Consider the following 14,039-nt stretch of genomic DNA (forward strand, 5'->3'; position numbering starts at 1 on the left):
GTGAAGTCCATGATCAGAGAACGTAGATTTCAATTACGGCAGCATCAATGCATGTTATTTGGTGTATTTGAAAACAGAGTCACTTGGAAGTCCAGCACCTCACTTTTGCCAGGAAAGAATTTACTGATTTTAAAATACAGAGCAGCAGCTTTTTGCCTCCTCTTTGCAATAAAACCTCATATCAAAGCCATTTTTAGAGGAGACATAGAAATGTCTATTATATAGATAACAGAAATAGGGTTTTTTATCTAGTTGCTTCTAAATACTGTAAGCAGCAGTTAAAATGCATATCCCTATATATGCATACATGTTCGTGTTCAGGACTGGGAGCCAGGACTGTCTAGTATGGAGAGTTAGTACTGTTCCTGGGTAACCCAATACTAAGCTGTGCTACATGGGTACAGGTGCAGATAGAATGTGAAGAAGCTTAAAAGGAAGGCATAAATTAAAACCAAAAATACCTACTGAAATCATATATATCCATTGAATGACATTGTTTTTCAGGGTGGTAACCTTTGTTTTTTGGGACTGAATTTTTTCTGCAATTTTGAAGTTTTCTGGTATTTTCTGTCAATGGAAAACAGGATACAAATTCATTTGCTATTCACAGCACAGATATGGCAAGAAAGTGAACAAGAAGCTGGGCTGCATCAAGACGGCCATAAGCAGCGAAGACAAAGAAGTCATTGACCCGCTCTGCTCAGTGCCTGTCAGGCACACCTGGAATGCTGTGTTCAGTCTTGGTCCCTGCTATACAAAAAATACGTGGGTGGGCTGGAGAGGGTCCAGGGAAAGGTCGCAAAGGTGATCAGAGGACTGGGACGCTGCTCTGCAAGGCAAGGCTGAGAGAACTGGGCTTGTTCAGCCTTGAGAAAATAAAGCTAAGGGGAAACCTCATTCCAATATTTAAATGAAGCCACAAAGAAGATTTTTATAAGAAGTCACATGGAAAAGACGAGTGGTAATGGGTACAAGTTACTCCAGGGGAGATAATGATTGGACACAAGGGAAATTTTTCACCATGAGAACAAACAGCCATTGGAATCATCTCCCCAGTGAGGTGGTGGATTCCCCAACAATGGACACTTTTAGGATTCAGATGGCAGGGTGCTGCACCATCTCGTCTAGACTGTGACTGTGTCACCGAAGTGTGGACCAGGTGGTCCCTGAGGTCCCTCACAACCTGCTGTTTTGTCATTCGACGATAACACCGAAGATTTTTACAACAGCCCCGCAACACCATTCTCAGGCGTTACAGCTGGTGACAACGGCCTCAAACACATCACTAGAACTATGTCGCAATGTCCCGTTTTCTTCAGCCGTTTTCCCTCGCCGGCAGCCCGCACGCGCCAGCAGCAACAGCCCCATCACGCATTGTGACGCACCGGGCGCCGCAGCCGACCCGCCCGCCGCGCGCAGGCCGTGCCCCGGTGGCGGCTCCCGGCGGGGCTGAGGCGGGCGGCCCGGCGCAGCCCAGGGGCCGTCTCCGGGCAGCCGTGAGCCCGGCTGGCTGCCCCGCCGGGGACGAGGTGAAGCAGCACGACTGGGCCCCCGCTCCACGGAGAAGCCGCTGACGTCAGGCGGTGCCGCGCGCCAGGCGCCCCGCCCACACATCCATGGTCCCCGCCCCCTGCGGCGGGAGCTGCACGCGACGGTCCCGGCGGCCCCCGTCCGCTCGGCGGGGAGAGGCGGCCGCAAGTCGCGGCGCAGTGACGTCCCGGCGGCGCGCCGGGGGAGGCGGAGTGCGGCAGTGGCTGCTCCCGGCGCGTGGCGCGAGCTTCCGAAGCAGCGGGGTCTCGCGCGCCCGGCCCGGCGCGCGGCGCGACCAGCAGGCAACGGTGAGTCGCGTGCGGGGCCGCGCGGCCGGAACCTGGGGCGCTGCGGGATGCTCGCGCGCCGTGCCGGGCCGCCTCCCGCCGCTCCCAGCGTGGCGGGCTCGTGGCCGGACGCGGGGCCGGGTGCGCAGGGCCCGAGCGGTGCAGGCCCGGGCGGGGGCGAGGGCGCGAAGCGGCTGCGGCTCGCAGCGAGGCCGCGCTCAGGGGAAGGAGCCCCGGAGGCGCGGCGCGGCGCAGCGGGCGGGGCGGCCCTTCCGCACCCGCGCAGGCCGCTGCTCGCCTCCGGTTCTGCGCCGAGCTGCCCGATGCTGCCCGATGCTGCCCGCGTATCCTTTCCGTGGTGTGCCGGCCCCTGAGCTGGCTGCTGCAGACCGGCCAGGCTGATACAGTTCTCGGCAATGGCCAAGTGCATCCCAGTGTCACAGAATGTTTGGGGTCTGAAGGGATCTCTGCAGATCATCTCGTCCAACCCACCTGGTAAGGCAGGTTCAGCCAGGGTAAATGGGTTTATTTTCAAATTGCGTAAAGTGCAGTGCATTCTCGGAGTCGGAAGAGCTGTCACCTCATGCCAGAGAGCTCTTCCCTGCTTTAAACAGTTTTCAGTAGGGGTGGAATTGACAAGATGGCATCAGAACAATATGAGGCATTAAGGTGGTTGGTTTATTGACACAGCTTGTTTTTTGTAGGAAAGGACAAATATTTGCCTTCATTAAAAGTGGTTATTTTCTTCCTGCAGGTTGAAGAGCAGCATTGGAAGCTTTACAGTAAAGCAGATTCTACCGTAAATCAAAGGTGAGTTGTTTCTCTGCTTTGTTACCTTAGAAGCCAACAACATGTGTGGACTGTACGTGGCTCTAGGTGCAACACTGATACTGCTTCCATTTTCTGTCTTTACATACCTTGCTTCCCTTGTGTCTCTGATGAAGTGATGTCTGTTGTGTTTTTGCCATGGCTTTCAAACTAGCATTCATTGTATGTGAGAACTACCCCAATCTTGTTCTCCCTGTGAGTTTTGATTTCTTGAAACTGCATTTTACCACCATTTTCTTTATCACTCTCTGCCTTTCTTCTCTTGTTCTTTCATTGTACCATTCTGCAGAAGGGCGTTTTAGCACCTGTGTGTAAATGATGGAATACAAGCTGTTGTTCCCTGAGCTTTATGTATAAAATTTTCAAGCTGTGTTATCAGAAACAGGTTTAAACTGTAGTTAAACTGAAATGATTTAAAGCTGTTTCAGAGTAGGAGGGCAGATTGAAAGTTGCATTCCTGTTTCAGCTGTTGCACACTAATTTGTTAGAAAGTCTTGTCATATCTCTACAGATCTGTTAAAATTAGGGGAACTAGGAGGAAGTCAAAGGAATGCGATTGATCTTTGTGAGATTGTTGATCCTATAAGCTTACTGTTAAACATTAAAAATAGGCCTGTGTTGTCTCTATATGTGTCTTCAGCTTTTTCTGTGTCATCAATACGGAACCCTCTGATAGAGTTTCTTATGAGTTATACCCAAGCAAATCCTTGAAATAGTCTCAATATAATTGTTTTTTTACTGGCTGTTCTTTTTATGAGTAGTTCTTGGCCAGTTTGATACTTTCCACTTACCCTATAAGGCTGTTCTTCTCCTTTTCTCCTTTTCTCCTCAATATTTTTAATGCAGTCTGACTTCTCTTAGTATGGTTGTCAGTCTTGCTCACTCCTGTTCTTTATTCCTGTGTTCCACCTTGGTCTTTGTCCTTTTCTCCTTTATGTCTTCTGCATGCTGACTTTTTCAAGACCTATGTTTTAGTTTCAATTTTTGTAAAAATAACTTTGTAGATGTTCATTTAACTATGAATGCTTGTATTCTTGTTCTTCGTTTCAGAAGGTGACCTTTAGGTGGTTCTTTCAGCCTTAAGGAGTGGAAACTTTGGTTTTTGTGTTTTCCTTGAAACAAATGTGCAGGAAAATACATTTTTGAGCTTCTGCTTGAACCTCCCTAGCTGCAGTTTATAGCTTTGTAGTTATATATTAGTTCCCTTATGTGCTGATGAGAAGTGTTTGGTTTTGTCCTCTTTGCAACTGCCCCTTGGGAAGTTTGTTGTGTTACTGAGTCTTCCCTGAGCTTCCACTTCCCTGAACAAGTCCTCAGCCTCTCCTTGTGGGTAATTTGCTTTAGACGTCAGACTGTCTGAGTGGCTGTGGCCTCTCTACGGTTTCTGCACTTATTTCTTAAAGGGGGCAGAGGGACAGGAGTGATGACAAACCTGAAGACCCTGTTCTAGAGTCAGTCTCGGCTGCTGCTGAGGAGAGGAGGATGACGACATCCTCAGAGCCACTTGCTGTGTTCCTCTTAACACAACCCAGTGTGTACTTGTCTTGTTTTGGACGATATATTTACCACTTTGTGTCCCTCTCATTTTAGAGAATCTATTCTTACACCCCCTTAGAGTGGAAAAGAATTAATTGAATTCTTAACAAAAGATAACAAAAAAAGTACAGAATTAATTGCTCGGACATGAGTGAGTTGTTCTACTGCATTCTTTGAAGTCTGTAAAAAATGAAGTGTGGAGGTGTCTACTGATGGAATCTAGATGATCTTCTGAGATCCCTTCCAATCCCTAACATTCTGTGAATTTGTGTGATTCTGTGAATCCTTTGTTTTGTTCCCTGGCAGATGTATAGCTGTCCCTGATATCTTTTTGTAACTGACATGTGATTCCAGAATTTGGAGGTATTTCAGTGTTATGGGAAAAGTACTTGGTTACTAATTTGCCTGTATCAAAAGGATTGACTACTCAGGAAAACCATTGAAGGAGCATGGCAGAACATGGGAATATTCTCTGAAGTCAACTGTGTGTGCAGACACTTTCTTAGGAAGGAATGAAAGAATGAAGACTAGAACAGAAGTGGATCTTGGATTTTTGCCATCAGGAGGAGATGAAGGAGTGTGGGAGTGTGAATGACCTTCATGTCTGCAGCACTGTTTCTATCACAGATTCTCACTCCTCTCTCCCGGCTCCTCTTACACAGCAGATTTTCCCCCCTTCTGAAACACGTTATTCCAGAGGTGCTACCACCATACAAAAATGATAATACTCTGCATTCTCTTCTATTTCAGACGAGCCTCTGATTTTCTCCGCCTGCATTTGAGGTCATCACTAGCAGTGGTTTTGTTTTCAGTTTGCTGTCCTTCACAAGAGAGGTAACTGGTTTAAAATAGAAATATTTCTTGTAATTCCTCAAAGGTAGTAAATGTACTTGTAATAATGGATGTAATGCTTGCTTTTTCTGCTGAGTGATCTCTGAAAGCAAAATAGTTTAATTGCTGTACCTTGATGCTGCCTGTGAGTGGGTGTAATGTGATCCTACACAGTATAGTCTAACGACAACTGAGCGTGGGGTGTTTAGGTGATAGGAATGGAAAATACCTGTCTATATTATCTGGCTTTTTTCTTCAGTGTTTCTCCTCCTTTCTAAATGTTCTCAGGTTTTCATGGATATCAACAGTGCCAGCAGTATTGTTTTGCAAGTCTTGACCCAAGCTACCAGCCAAGATACTGCAGTGCTGAAACCAGCAGAGGAGCAACTGAAACAGTGGGAGACGCAACCAGGGTTCTATTCAGTCTTGTTGGTAAGACACAGTGGAAAAGTGCAATGAAGTAAACGTTGAGTAATTCTAGATGTGGCTCTAGAATACTGTGGCACCATGACCTGTGGCTGAGAAAAGCCTTGAGTCGTCATGGTCCAGCTGCTGGTATCCCAGTTCTGTGTGGTGGCAGGCGTTTGTCATCACTGTGTCTCACAGCAGGCTTGTTTCCCAGATGTTCAGAAGGAGGAGGAAATCCAGTTTGTAGTGCCATGAGGTGCTGGGCTCTAGTGCTGACCCTGTTGTTGGCCTGTTGTGAATTCTAGATGGTAGAAGGCCAAGAGGACCCTTGTCAAAGGAATGACATTTACTGCAACGTGAGGGAGGGAGGCTTGTATGGACCAGAACCACCTTTATTGTGGATTTGGTGGCATTATGTCTGCTTTTGTAGAAGTTCCCCTGTGACTGTGTTACATATAGATCCTTCCATGTTGTGTGGTGCTTATCAGTGGGATACAACCTTTTTGGTGTTTAGGTTGCTAGTTTTGGAGTCAATACCCTTGTTGGCTTGTGTTTGCTTTCTAGTGATTGGAGTTTGTGAGGATTCTTTTTGTGCTGGGCATTACGTCTAGAAAGCTGGTAGTATTGTAGAAATAGAGTTTGATAAAATGATAAGTTTTGAATTCATATTGAAAAGCTTGATGAGGTTCCAGCTTCTTTTAAAGGTTTATTTTTAGTTCTTCAGACACAGCAGCCAAAACTAGCAGATGCTCTTGACCTGAATCCCTGCATTTTTCATGACCCTTTTTAGTAGCCTTCTAAAAGCACTTTATACAAATGGTGCAGTGCACTGTGTAATGATACCACTGAGCTCACATCTGTTTGCTCCATAAAGCAGGGACTAATGTCTCACCCCCTCGAGAGGGATCCGTCTGGTGCAGTGGTGCTTGTATTAAGATTCAATGGTCTATATTTATTTTAACTTCTCCTGCTTGGTTTATTTTACCCTGTTACTGTATGAAATAATCTTTCTTACTTCGTATATACAGATAGGTACATAAAAGTGTATATAGATAGATACAGATCTATGTATGTGTTTAGATACTTAACTTTTAAGTTGTACAAGCTGATTTTCTTGAATAAGTATAGGCAAGTGTAAGAGTTGCTGTCCTTCCAGGTTACTGTTTTGCAGTCAACATTGGTAGTCAGGACAGTTCTCAGCATATGTCAAGATCACAAAGAAATCTCCTGAAATGTCTTGGAAGTCTGTGGCACTGCACAATACAGAATAATTTCTTATTCTAATCAGAATTCAGCTGTGTCATTAAAGAGTGTAATAGCTGGCTGGTGCTGGTAATTATTATTTTTTTATTCCCTGTTCAGCCAGACGAGATTAGAAATACATTTGCCATATACGTTTAGTTTATTTTTTATGAATCAAGTGTTAGGGCTAGTGGTAAGCATTTTTGTAATCTTAAAAAATTAATGTTTAACACTTCGTTTACCATGTCTGTCAAATGCTGGCTAGTTCATTTTGTTTATACACACCTGTACATACAGTGGTGTTTGTATTTATACATATGCCAGTGCATGTGTTAATACAGTTTCTATCCTGTCTGTGGTGTATTGATCAGTTTTTAACTTAATCTTTTTTTTTTGAAACAGAATATCTTTACAAATCATACCCTGGATGTGAACGTAAGATGGTTAGCTGTGCTGTACTTTAAAAATGGAATTGATCGCTACTGGAGACGTGTTGCACCACAGTAAGTTCTGATTTTCTTTCACCTCACCTCCTACAGTAGTTTCTGTTACACTTGTCAAACTGGAAAAGAACAAATTCCATGGTTGACAGAAGTTATTCTAGAATTCGTGGTGAAACAGATAAAACCTTTCAACATTAGGACTCACTATTGAACCACCCTGCTTTTGTATTTCTTCTTATAGCTCTATTCATGTTTTACTTTTAAAAACTGAGTTAGAAGGCTATTTTGTAGAAACGAGATTTTGAAGTGAAGTGATAAGCTTTATAAGGTTAGCACCTGGATTTTCTGATAATAGCAGATGAAGGCAAAGGTAGGAAGCCTCTTGGAGAGATTACGAAGGAGGAATTTCATTTAAGCGGAGTAATAATTCATATTGAACATGTGCATGATAAGGAGGAAGTTGCTATCATGACAGCAAGTTCTGGTCTTTATTGTCTGTTGTTCTGGTATGTGTGTTCTGATAATGCATGACAAAAAAAAGTTCTCCAAAGAAGCTAAAAATCTAACCAGTGTTCTCAAGCACCAAATCATTTACTTAAAAGTTACAAGTAATGCCGTTATAATTTGTGATACCTGCAGCCCTATATACTTTTGGTTGTTCCATGTGGAGTTTTTTCTTTTCCCTTTAAAAAGTCAGGCTAATTTCAAAAAGGTTTTCAATTTTCCTTCATTGTTTTTAGGAACCAAGAAAGGCTTGGAAGTGTTCAGTCTCTCTCTTAAATGGTAGTAATATAAATAGGTGAGACATCATTGTGAGGTTCTGTAGGGAACAACTTGTAATTCCAGGCCCACTTTTTATGAGTCATAGTTCTAAGCTACTTCAGAAAAGTATGGCATGATTTTCATTGTGTTTGTTTGAGATAAGTTAATGTATTTTGGCTTACATTGTAAGCTTTTCTGAACATTCATCGAAAGAGGGAAAAGTGATGAAATTCTACATCTGTGGAACATTTTAGTAGTACTCCTTCATTAGTATGGAAAGTACTAGAGTTTTTGCAAAACTTCTGGAAGCATTCGGATTCTCTTTTATGTAAGAGGAAAATAATATTAATATAAATATTAATAATAGACAATAAAACATATATTTTTAAAGATTCCATGAAGTAATTCTGTATGAAATAGTATATATTCTATATGAAATAAGACCAGTTCTAATATTTCTGTTTGCAGATTTAGCACAATTAATATATATTTATTTTAAAATATTGGCTGTTGGTAAAGATTCCATGTGGTAAATAAGTTTTCACTCTGTGTCTATTTTTTTCCTCTATTTCTAATTTCACTTCTAAATTTTTGTATGTACGATCCTATCAGTATTTTGCACTCACCCAGATTGCTTTTCTCTTATGTTGAGGGCATTTTGAGAAATGCTGCTTTTAAGCTGTGATTTCTCAGTGGATTGCTTTGCGAACCAGTTTTGTTTTAGATACTATGATCTTTGAATATTTCACTGTATATATTGCATTTTTGTTGTCCTTGCAAAATTCTTGTCTTTCATCTCGTCTATCACATCAGCAGCTGTCCCGTGTCCATCCATGGTAGTACCTCAAAGCGTGTTCCGATCCATCCTGTTTGGTAGAGCAGATGTTGGATTTGGAGGTGACTGTTTTCTGCTGCTTCTCAAAGGAAAGGCCTTTTTATACCTGTGTTTTCTCAGTGGGATGGGAACTCAGGTCTATCTACTTTACTCAGCTGTTGATTTTCACAAAAGCTACGGAAAAGATCATACTGTTGACATTTCTGCTTTTTGCCAAATGCAGTTGAAATTTGCCAGGTAGTTTGAAGAATTATGAGAATTGGAGGAGAGTTCTTGCAGACAGGTAATATTTTCATACAGCCTTAATTCTTTAGTGCTAAAGATAGTTTCTTTCAGAAAAATTTCTCTTGAATATTTGTGTACTTGTGGGGAACTTTCACAAACTTTCCCAGTAAGATAAATACCTCTGTTGTACCAGTGTGCTGAAGTTAGTCCAGCTGAATCAGGCAGAACTAGCTTTCCCCTTCTGCTGGTCATTCATGATTTCTCAGCTGCTACTTCTGCAAAGCAGGAAAATGCTGATGGTGAGTTCTTTGAGCAGGACAGTATCTGAGTGTTTCATTCTGCTAAAATACATAGCTACAGAACAGTGAATACAGACAACTTTTTTTTTTTTAATTAAGAAAAAGTGAGTTTTCTGAAATAGTTTTCGTTTTGTACCCGTTCACTGATGCTATTTGTCCTATTCATGCTGCTTATTCTCCACCTGCCTTGGGCTTAAAGCAGCATTTTCCAGTGAGAGTTATTTCAGAGATGGTCTTGTGAACTTTCTCCTGTGTGCTTTGTCAGGCAGGTTCCCAGGTTGCTGCGGGCAAGAGCCTGGGGTTGTCATACCCTCATTTAAGGCATGGTGTGGCCTGGTTTTGAATGTGTTGCCAGCCTCCTCAGAAGGTGATTTCACTCTATGAATGTGCACATGGTTTTGGTTTATGGCTTTTCTTGAGTTGGAGTTTTATTAGGAGTTCCTTTTCTTGAACATGTTTTTAATTTTGCAGATAATCCTGTTAAATCCTGTCTTTTATGGATTTTGTTCTCTGATTTGATTACCGTGTTGGCAACTCAAATCCATGGTTTTGTTTGTTTGAGTGATAACTATAAATAACTCTTGAGATCTGGATTTTTAGCTTATGAAATAGTAGAATCTTTTAAAAAAAAAAGCTCCAAAAGAACTTTTAAAATATTTGGATACGTGTTTCCTCATACCGTGAACACAGAAAAAGATCAGAAACTTGGAAGTTGCCAATTGTGAGTGGCAACCACAGAAATACTTACAAGTTAATCTCTAGAAGAACTTGTTTTAATTTTTGCTTTGGAGTAATTCAGTGCTGAAGGGACATAATTTGTTGAATTATACATATTCTTCCCAATTTCTAGCCTTTCTATGATTTCTGGAAGGTGTTGTGGGCTTTTCTTGCAGCACATTAAAAGAGGATAAAGATACCGCTGTCTGTGGCTCTGTTTGTGGCTCTGTCTGTGACTTGCGGATGGGTGAGCGTGTAGCAGGGAATCTGGTCGCCAGCAGATGCCACTGTCGTATTATCTAAATGGTAAACTCCTCCATCCTTTGAAGAACTGTTGGAGATTCTTCAATTCCTGCCACATAATGCAGTATAGCACTTATATCTGCATTGGTTTATTTTTTTATTTTTTGTTATTTTTTTTTATTATTATTACTCTTTGCCACCTCTGCTCATAAGCTTCAGTATTTGAGGTGTTCATTCTTATGAATCTGTTTTGCTTCCTTCATTTGTTTTGTTTGTAATGGTGAAAGTGTAATTATGGCATTTTCATTAATGGTTAGCAATGAACTGAATTCTCGCTCCTCTTGGAATATGAACATGGTATGACTAATATAATTCTAGTTATGAAAGAGTAATTAAAGCAAGGAGCCTCATTTCCTCACAAACAAGGTAAATGTAATAATATAGTAGAATATTTTTTTGTTTGTTTATAAATCAGGTTTTAGGTGCTTTCTGTTATTCCTGAAAGTGAGATATTGTACAAGATACAAGTAATTGAGATTTGATTTCTTATTTGCATTAAAAATGGTATACAAGTTTTAGAAACTACTTAAAGTATGCAGGTACATGTGGAAATTATACACCGCATTTTTTAAAAAAAAAAGAGGACCGCAGAAATTGGATGTCATCTCGTGGCTTTACATTAATAGCTGAAATAGTTTTCTGCAGAAAAACATTTACTGTTGCAGAAATCCTTGTAAACATTACCTAAATGTTTTTGGGCATAATTTAATTTTATGTAGAAATAACTTAAAGCCTAAGTCTTCATTAAAAGTCATTTAAACGTGTTTTCTGAGTGCTATAAATTACCTTTCAAAGTAGGACTTAGTGCACAGCTCTGAGTCAAAAGTGAAACAATAAATTTCCCCCCTTGTGTACTAAGAATGGTAACTCTTTGACTTAGGAAATAGTGAGTACTTGTGTTATATACAAAGGGGGAAAAAAAGTAAAATTGGAATGTTGTTGCAAATGTTTGATATTAGGCTAAATCTTACCACTGCTTTTTATTATTTTGAGATGCGTATTTAGTATTTCTCTAGATTAGTGTAAAAGCTGTGTTTTAGGGAGCTTTAGCCACCATTTTGAGTCTCACTATATAAAACTGGTAGGTTAGTGTCTGTGCCTGAGGTCAGACAACAGGAAGTGGTTAGAATCATAGATTTAGATTGGAAGGGTGTGGAGAATGAAGAATTTGGGCACGGTAAGTCTCTTTGAGTGCGACAGGCGACCCGCGAGGACAGAGGCTCGGACTCAATATGAGTTTAACATCAATGCCCTTTAATGAAAGTTTTAACAACACACTGAATATCGATGTCCCCCAATACACGTTTTAACAACCCTTATATACTCTTTACTTAGTGGTCATGCGACAAGCACGGGCTATGATTGGCCACTCTCTGCAGTCACGCGTCCCCCCGCTATGGTGATTAGCTGCAGGGCACTGTCCACGAGCTGTTCACGCGCAGTGACAACAGCGCCCCTCCTGCAGCCTGGGTTGAGGATAGACCAGCTTCTGTTTACTTAAGCGAATTCCGTTCTGTCTTTGGTGTCTCCAGACAACCCTCCATGCAGGTCCTGGCCTACACCTCAGCCACATCAAGTTCTGGCCTGTTCACAGCACACAGCCCATGTCCTCTTTCTTCCAAAAACTCTCCACAGAAGGGAGCTTCTAAAGTCATCTAGTCCAACCCCTCTGCCATGAGCAGGGACATCTTCAACTAGATCAGGCTGCTCAGAGCCCTGTCCAGCCTGGCCTGGAATGTCTTCAGGGCATCTCTCTGGGCAACCTGTGCCACTGTTTCACCACCCTCACTGTAAAAAATTTCTTCCTCATATCTAGCCTGTATCTCTCTTCTTTTAGTTTAAAACCATTGCCTCTTGCTGTGTCACAGAATCACAGAATCGACTGGGTTGGAAAAGACCTCAGAGATCATCGAGTCCAACCCTTGGTCCAACTCTAGTCCGTTTACTAGATCATGGCAATAAGTGCCATGTCCAATCTCAGTTTAAAAACCTCCAGGGATGGCGAGTCCACCACCTCCCCGGGCATGCCATTCCAATGCCTGACCACTCTCTCTGTAAAGAATTTCTTTCTAATATCCAGCCTAAATTTCCCCTGGTAGAGTTTAAGCCCATGCCCCCTTGTCCTATTGCTAACTGCCTGGGAGAAGAGACCAATCCCCACCTGGCTATAACTTCCCTTCAGGTAGTTATAGAGAGTGATGAGGTCACCTCTAAGCCTCCTCTTCTCTAGACTAAACAACCCCAGCTCCCTCAGCCTCTCCCCATAGGTCTTATGTTCAAGTCCCTTCACCAGTTGTGTTGCTCTTCTCTGGACCCGCTCCAGCACTTCAATGTCTTTCCTGAACTGAGGGGCCCAGAACTGAACACAATACTCCAGGTGTGGCCTCACCAATGCAGAGTACAGGGGAAGGATCACTTCCCTTGTCCTGCTGACCACGCTATTTTTGATACAGGACAGGATACCGTTGGCCTTCTTGGCCACCTGGGCACACTGTTGGCTCATGTTGAGCTTCCTGTCAATTAGTACCCCCAGGTCCCTTTCTGTCTGACTGCTCTCCAGCCACTCTGCGCCCAGCCTGTAGCTGCAGGGGGTTGTTGTGACCAAAGTGCAGCACCCGGCACTTGGCCTTATTGAACTTCATCCCATTGGAATCAGCCCATTTTTCCAGTCTATCCAGATCCCTCTGCAGAGCCCTCCTGCCTTCCAGCAGGTCGACACTCCCTCCCAACTTGGTGTCATCAGCAAATTTGCTGGTGATGGTCTCAGTCCCCTCATCTAAATCGTCAATAAAGATGTTAAACAGGACTGGACCCAACACTGACCCCTGGGGAACACCACTAGTGACTGGCCGCCAGCTGGATGCAGCCCCATTCACCAGCACTCTCTGGGCCCGGCCCTCCTGCCAGTTCTTAACCCAGCGTAGAGTACACTTGTCCAAGCCATGGGCTACCAGCTTTTGCAAGAGTATATTATGGGAGACGGTGTCAAAGGCCTTGCTGAAGTCCAGATAGACCACATCCACGGCTTTCCCCTCATCCACCAGCTGGGTCACCTGATCATAAAAGGAGATCAGGTTGGTCAGACAGGACCTGCCCCTCCTAAACCCATGCTGGCTGGGTCTGGTCCCTTGTCCATCCTGAAGGTGCTGTGTGATTCCATTCAGGATGATCTGCTCCATAACCCTGCCAGGCACCGAGGTCAGGCTGACAGGCCTGTAGTTGCCAGGGTCAGCTCTGCAGCCCTTTTTGTGGACTGGGGTAACATTGGCCAATTTCCAGTCATATGGGACCTCCCCAGTGAGCCAGGACTGTTGGAAGATGATGGAGAGCGGCTTGGCAAGTTCTTCTGCTAGCTCCCTCATCACCCTAGGATGGATCCCATCTGGTCCCATAGACTTGTGAGGATCCAGATGGCTCAGTAAATCACCAGCTATTTGCTCCTGGAATACAAGGGGCCTATTTGGCTTCCTATCTCTGTCAACCACCTCCAGAGATGAGTTGTCCTGAGGGCCACCTGTCTTACTGGTAAAAACTGAGGCAAAGTGGGTATTAAGTACTTCAGCTTTCTCCTCATCTTTGTTAACTATATTTCCTTCAGAGTCCAACAGAGAATGGAAGTTTTCCTTGGCCCTCCTTTTGTTATTAACATATTTGAAGAAGGACTTTTTATTATCCCTGACAGAATTGGCCAAATTAACTTCAAATTGCACTTTTGTTTCCCTGATCTTTTTTCTGCATGATCTAGCTATTTCCATAAATTCTTCATAAGTAGCCAGCCCTTTTTTACACAGTC

The 14,039-nt window shown here is 43.1% G+C and overlaps 1 protein-coding gene across 1 annotated transcript in view; it reads left to right on the forward strand.

The window, feature by feature from the left end:
- Window positions 1-1,636: 1,636 nt before the first annotated feature.
- IPO11 (importin 11) overlaps window positions 1,637-14,039 on the forward strand; it is a 96,750-nt gene continuing 84,347 nt past the window's right edge. Inside the window, exons 1-5 of the mRNA XM_065045266.1 lie at window positions 1,637-1,838; window positions 2,572-2,627; window positions 4,932-5,015; window positions 5,301-5,444; window positions 7,065-7,165. Of these exons, the coding sequence (XP_064901338.1) occupies window positions 5,307-5,444; window positions 7,065-7,165 (239 nt within the window). The 5' untranslated portion in view covers window positions 1,637-1,838; window positions 2,572-2,627; window positions 4,932-5,015; window positions 5,301-5,306. The remainder of the gene's footprint in view (window positions 1,839-2,571; window positions 2,628-4,931; window positions 5,016-5,300; window positions 5,445-7,064; window positions 7,166-14,039) is intronic.

The sequence above is a fragment of the Columba livia genome, chromosome Z, assembly GCF_036013475.1.
Source record: "Columba livia isolate bColLiv1 breed racing homer chromosome Z, bColLiv1.pat.W.v2, whole genome shotgun sequence".
Lineage (NCBI taxonomy): Eukaryota > Metazoa > Chordata > Aves > Columbiformes > Columbidae > Columba > Columba livia.